Genomic DNA, 6,287 nt, shown 5'->3' with positions numbered 1-6,287 from the left:
CAGTTTGATATCTCCACAACTTCAGGCGCCATCATTCCTGCTTCTCCACCTATTCAACAGTCTGAGAACACCACTGATACACACAAGGGGAAAAAGAACAGAAGAATCCTCCGTAGTGGTCTTCCAGTATCTGATGTTAATCTAACCAAAGATTATAACAGCTCAAGCAACGAAAACTTCCGGGACACAAAGCCTTCTCCACCAATGGTTGTATCTGTGCTTGTTGATCCCAGAGAAGGCGGTGATGAGATGATGGAAGGAACAAATCCACTGTCCCAAGTTTTTATAGTCTTTCTTGTGGATGGTGTGAAGTATGTAACATACTCATGCGTCCTTCCACAACCTGAAGTCCATAATCTCGTGACCACTTGACTTCATCTGTATGCAGAAACCATAAAAGAAGGGAGTTTCCACACTATGTGTCAGAATCTAACTAACATCTTGTACCGTTGTTAGTTTTTTTGAATTAGATATAGAAATCCTAACCCTGTAATCTTTTGATCTTTTATAACCCGAGAAAGTTACACATCAGGCCTATTCATTGTCTAATGTTTGACAGTTAGAGTAGAGACATGCTGAGCAAAATATCACTGAGATATCTCTTGACCACGAAGCAAAACAAATAGTAAAAAAACTATGTAATACCGAGTCATAGCTTGAACTTACAGTAGAAAAGAATCCGAGTTAATTGTACTACACACAGCACCCATTTCACACATACCGTTTGCTCTTTGGTTTATTGAATCCAGAGTCTCAACAATAACTCAGGATTTACAGTTGAAAAGAATCAAGAATGGCTTGAAGAGTCTTCTGTGAGCTCTGCCATTGCTTTTCAGTAGCACTCACAACAAACAAAACCACCGTGTTACCCTTTGCTGTCGCTTTTGCAAGATTGTGACTTCCCGTGAGCGCAAATGGCGTCTCCAACACATACTTATAGTACTGTCACACAAGAAGACATAAACCAAAATAATAATCAGAAACTTTCCTCAATGATTGATCATTAGTCAGAGTAGCAAGTCACTTGTTGTGTCATTACCGTTTGATCTCCAATCTTTTCGATAGAAGTGTTCAAAAGTTCATCAGAGTCATAAGAGTTTCCGGTGACAAAGGGACCAAGAGAAGCAATCACTTTCTCTGGCTCACCGAGATCTTCAATGGTTGCATTTGGTTTGTTGGTTAAGCGGATCAGAGGAGATGCGACTACTTGAACTTTGCCTTGCTTCTCGTTCTCAAACTTCACTTCGATCCATGGCTCTGCGCATTTCGGTTGGCAGTAATTACCTGACAAAATGTTGGCTATTCGCAACTGTTTCCAATTCGGCGGTAGAACAAACTGATAAGGCTGAACATTTCCTGCAACCAGACTAGATTTCAAAGATCATTAATTTAAAAGCTAATCATAAAACCAATCCACCATACTCTAAAGCACAAGGGAGTGGAAACAAAAACAGAACCAAACGGTAATGTTGTGAATAAGCCAGAATGATAAACAAAAAGTCATTAAGTAAACGGACAATGCAGAACACTAAGAACNGCTTGAACTTACAGTAGAAAAGAATCCGAGTTAATTGTACTACACACAGCACCCATTTCACACATACCGTTTGCTCTTTGGTTTATTGAGTCCAGAGTCTCAACAATAACTCAGGATTTACAGTTGAAAAGAATCAAGAATGGCTTGAAGAGTCTTCTGTGAGCTCTGCCATTGCTTTTCAGTAGCACTCACAACAAACAAAACCACCGTGTTACCCTTTGCTGTCGCTTTTGCAAGATTGTGACTTCCCGTGAGCGCAAATGGCGTCTCCAACACATACTTATAGTACTGTCACACAAGAAGACATAAACCAAAATAATAATCAGAAACTTTCCTCAATGATTGATCATTAGTCAGAGTAGCAAGTCACTTGTTGTGTCATTACCGTTTGATCTCCAATCTTTTCGATAGAAGTGTTCAAAAGTTCATCAGAGTCATAAGAGTTTCCGGTGACAAAGGGACCAAGAGAAGCAATCACTTTCTCTGGCTCACCGAGATCTTCAATGGTTGCATTTGGTTTGTTGGTTAAGCGGATCAGAGGAGATGCGACTACTTGAACTTTGCCTTGCTTCTCGTTCTCAAACTTCACTTCGATCCATGGCTCTGCGCATTTCGGTTGGCAGTAATTACCTGACAAAATGTTGGCTATTCGCAACTGTTTCCAATTCGGCGGTAGAACAAACTGATAAGGCTGAACATTTCCTGCAACCAGACTAGATTTCAAAGATCATTAATTTAAAAGCTAATCATAAAACCAATCCACCATACTCTAAAGCACAAGGGAGTGGAAACAAAAACAGAACCAAACGGTAATGTTGTGAATAAGCCAGAATGATAAACAAAAAGTCATTAAGTAAACGGACAATGCAGAACACTAAGAACGGGATTAGGCATCACCTGCGCGGAGAGCAGGAGTATCAGAAGGTTTGGCTTTGAAGAGGACGAAGTTAGGATCAGACGGAGACGGAGGTAAGAACGATCCGACATCCACCTCACGCGCCTCCGATATCGGAGCTTCCTTCAACTGTAGAATCGCCGGGATAGCCGCCGCCGATTTCAGCAGCAGCTCTCTCCTTCTTGGTAGTTGTTGTTGTTGTTGCGACGATGCAACGACTACGCTGGTCCTTGCTTTATTCAAAGCTGGACATTTGGTAGAGGAAGAGAAGATTTTAGATGTCGGAACTAAAGACGCGGTCGCCATTCTTGTCGGACGGGGAATACAAAAGCTAAAGTTTGGTTTTTTATTGTTTTGAGAGGTTGAGAAAGCTTTTGATGAATGTTTTTGGATAAGGCAAATTTGGAAGACAAAAGGAGTCTTCGGTCCACACAACTTTCCTATGGCTTCCATGCCTTTGTGTTTGCAACTTTTGTCAAAATAGAATCTAAAGCTATAAGCTTCAATACAAGAGTCTTGAGCTATAAAGAAGATTATTTCTCGATAAGGCCAAAACTGAAATTGATTAATAAAATTGGATCACAGAAACAGAGAAAAAGAAGAAATACAAAAAACAAGATCAGAGGTTAAACAGAAGAATCAAATTTAGGGAACAGTAACAGCTAAATGATGATGATTTGAGTCGGGAGCGTCAGGACCTACTAGGGTTGTTCATAGAGAATTAGTTGAATTCCTTGAGTCTCTTCTTGAGCATGTCCATGGATTTCTTTTTAGCTGTCAGCTTTGTGTTTCTATTTGCCAAGCTTCCAAATATCCCGTCTGGAGAATCCTTAAACTTATCGCAGATTGTAGCCACTTTCTTGTAATCCAAAGTGTTGTAGTTCCTCTCTCTAATCACTGGGTTCATGAAGTTCTCGGGTTGGCTACTCGACAACAGGTTTATCAGCTGCCTAGCTTCAACCAGATAGCTTCTAAAGCTTCCTTCTTTGTAAATCTCGTTTAACCCACTTGAGTGATATCTCTCATCAGCAAAGTTTTCTATCACTCTCAGGTCATGGTTAATGGCCGAGACTGCATTAGCGTTGAATCTCTTGATGCTATCACTGAGGAATGTAGAGACGATGGAGTTTGAGATATGCTCCACAGCTCCAACTCCAACTTTGTATAAAGCATCCATTGGGAGGATCTGTTGTGCCGTTGACATCACAGTCTCGAGGTATATAACAACTTCGTTTATGTACTCGTGCGGCCCTTGTGGCATTTCCTCTGTAATCCAGTTTACGTTTTCTGTGAGCTTCATGAACTCGTCCAACTTGGTGTTAACCACATTCAACAAAGCAAGATAGGCTTCATCTCTTGATGTTTTGAGGACAACCTTTGCAGCTAAACTAGCTTGAGGCTTCTCAACTGATCTGCTTGGGATTCCACAAAGTTGAGCTGCATGCCGGATAAAATAGTCACAAGCCTTTTCGAGGAAAGATATGTTCGCAGCAATCTGCATAGCTTGAGATACACCGATCGAATTGTTGTTGATCGTCTCGAGGATAACTTCGTTTAATACGTCAATCAAGATTTTGTCGAGGTACTTCCTCAGAACACTGAAGAAATTAGTGTTCACTCCATAGGAAAGGTAATCAACAGATCCTTTTATGTATGACCTGATGATGCGGCAAACATCAGGCACCATAGAAGAGAAGGGTGCAATGTAAGTGAAAGCCGGCATAATGTCTGAGGTCTGAAGATTAAACGACAATACATTGTTTTCATAGTCAGCTTCTTTCTTGATTACCATCTGCTGATAACTGTCCTCTGTGATAGCAGTCACGATTTGCCTTCGACACTCTTCAAGAAGAAGCTCGTGATATTTATCTCGGCTCTTGTCAAGGGCATCAAGAACTGGACCAACTTCATAACCGTACTGTCTAAGGGTTGTGCCAAGGAGAGTTACATAATCTTTCACCAAAAGCAGATGAGTAGGCGAATCCATTCTGGCAAATTGGTTCTCCAGTATCGCTACAATTTTGGAAATGGCTGTTTCCCACATTGTCTCAACTTGATCAGCCAACAAGAAATCTCCAGCTGTCCTAATCACCCTATCCTCCACAATGAAATACCCTGCAATCTGAGCTAGAAATGTTTGGTATGATTCCACAAATGGCTGTGCGTAAGAGATCTGCAGATCTGATTTGAGCTGTAGTAGCCTATTCTCATAGTAATAGTCACGGAAACGTTCTGGGACTCCAAGGATAGTGTGGATGTGATAAGCTCGATACAGAGGTGTCAGATCAAACTTCAAAACAGAATCTTGTTCCGAGTCTTCAACATCTAGAGTGTATGCCAATTCTCCCAAACCTCCAGTGTTTTGTTCCTCTGCTCTCCTCTGACGTTCCAGCATTTCTTCTTCCCTCTGGCGAGCTGAAGCAGTGAGACCAATAGCAGTCTGTCCAATATTTTTGGAGGAACTCCTAATGTGAACAAGCCATTCATTAAATTGACTGCACACTTTTTTCTCAATGTGTGATTTGATCACTGGGATCCTTCTCTCTATCACCAACTTCAAAACTTTGAGTGGGATAAGCTTCAGGTAGCTCTTCTCAATCAAATCCATGGTTTTCAAGGCATGGTAAAACTGGCCTTCAGATATGAAACCGTTACATTTAACACACAGCTCCAGTGCTTGAACGCAAATCTTCGACATTTTAATAGCTTCAGTAACATTCTTCTTGATAGCATAAGACTCAAGAAGCTCCTCAAGCTTAACAAGTAAGGCACTACCAACCTCTTGCAAGCGGAAATTGTCACTAGCAAGGTCACTCTTAAGCTCTTCAGCGTCAACGAGCACACCACGGAGCTCATCAACAGCAACAATGAATTCTTCATAATGGGTCTTGCAAAGATCCTCAATTTCAGCTTCTTTCTTCTTCGCCACGTTTTTGAGCTGGTGAACAAGAGGCTCAGGCCGTCCCATTTCGAAAGCATGCCTAACAAGAGGACCGACATCATCACCGTTTCCAATTAATGTAGCAAGAACTAAATCCTCCCCTGTATCTCCATTCTCTGTAACAATCCTCCTTTTTGGTTTGGCCTCCATCATTCTGACAGACAAGCATTTATCAACGAGAATAATAAGAGGGCAACTCAATCAAAACAGTCAAATCAGGAGAGGAAGCGTTGAGACAAAACTGGAAAAAAGAAGAAAAAAAAAATCATCTTTGAAGATACCAATAAGCCATTAAGAGGAAGGAGTAAAAAAACATAAAATCAGAAACCAGAGCACAACACAAACATGTGAAAAATAACCAAAAATGGGAACTTTAGACACACAGACTGGTAACCCTAATAAAAATATATATAACCAAATCAACAATGTCACGAAATAGGATCCGCAAATCAACGAAATCTAAAAACCCTATCTCGAAAAATGATAACTTTTTCTGCATTTTCGCCAGATTAAAAAGTTCAATATATAGAATGAAGAGACGAAACCCTAAAACGAATTAATTAAGGTTATGATATGATGATCATCAAGCGTGATCCATAACGCATAGAAATGAAGAGGCTGAAGATCTAACCAATTAGAGAGAAGAATGAAGAGGCTGCGAGAGCTTCAATTGAGAGTGAACGGAAACTCAACAAATTGTTTACTTTTGGTAAATAATCTGATTTGCGACAGAGACAGCGAAGGGAAGAAGAAGAAGAAGACGTATTCCAAAGTCCGGTCCGATGAGGAGAAAGAATGATAGATAGATGCTCTCTTGAGTTGTTGTTGCCTTGGTTCTCTTCAGTGTTTTGTATTTTTTCACTATCCAAAAGCCAGGAATTGTAATTTACGGTTTATATCGGTATATGACCGGT

The 6,287-nt window shown here is 40.6% G+C and overlaps 3 protein-coding genes across 4 annotated transcripts in view; all 3 read right to left on the bottom strand.

The window, feature by feature from the left end:
* Window positions 1-2,919, bottom strand: part of LOC104712323 (psbP domain-containing protein 6, chloroplastic) — a 7,931-nt gene extending 5,012 nt beyond the window's left edge. The window contains exons 1-3 of one of the 2 annotated variants that reach the window (XM_010429195.2): window positions 2,435-2,915; window positions 1,923-2,239; window positions 1,575-1,825 (exon numbers count right to left, since the gene is read on the bottom strand). In XM_010429195.2, coding sequence (XP_010427497.2) covers window positions 1,655-1,825; window positions 1,923-2,239; window positions 2,435-2,885 — 939 coding nt within the window. In that variant the 5' untranslated portion in view covers window positions 2,886-2,915 and the 3' untranslated portion in view covers window positions 1,575-1,654. Of the gene's footprint in view, window positions 1-1,574; window positions 1,826-1,922; window positions 2,240-2,434 lie in introns of those variants that run through there. The other variant, XM_010429196.2, reaches the window with a different exon arrangement.
* Window positions 622-1,378, bottom strand: LOC104714852 (psbP domain-containing protein 6, chloroplastic-like; the record flags this gene model as incomplete). The annotated part of the gene is made up of 2 exons (XM_010432326.1): window positions 622-942; window positions 1,040-1,378. Coding segments are annotated over 2 exons (510 nt in total), but the record flags the coding sequence as incomplete, so codon positions are not given.
* Window positions 2,929-6,192, bottom strand: LOC104712325 (exocyst complex component SEC15A-like). Its single transcript, XM_010429197.1, has 2 exons — window positions 6,005-6,192; window positions 2,929-5,527 (listed from the first exon to the last, which is right to left on the bottom strand). The coding sequence occupies exon 2, from the start codon at window positions 5,524-5,526 to the stop codon at window positions 3,154-3,156; it is 2,373 nt and encodes a 790-aa protein (XP_010427499.1). The 5' UTR covers window position 5,527; window positions 6,005-6,192; the 3' UTR covers window positions 2,929-3,153.

This window comes from Camelina sativa, chromosome 9 (assembly GCF_000633955.1).
Source record: "Camelina sativa cultivar DH55 chromosome 9, Cs, whole genome shotgun sequence".
Taxonomy (NCBI): domain Eukaryota; kingdom Viridiplantae; phylum Streptophyta; class Magnoliopsida; order Brassicales; family Brassicaceae; genus Camelina; species Camelina sativa.
Note: the sequence above shows the minus strand (reverse complement) of the source record. Positions and strands in the feature narration are given on the sequence as shown.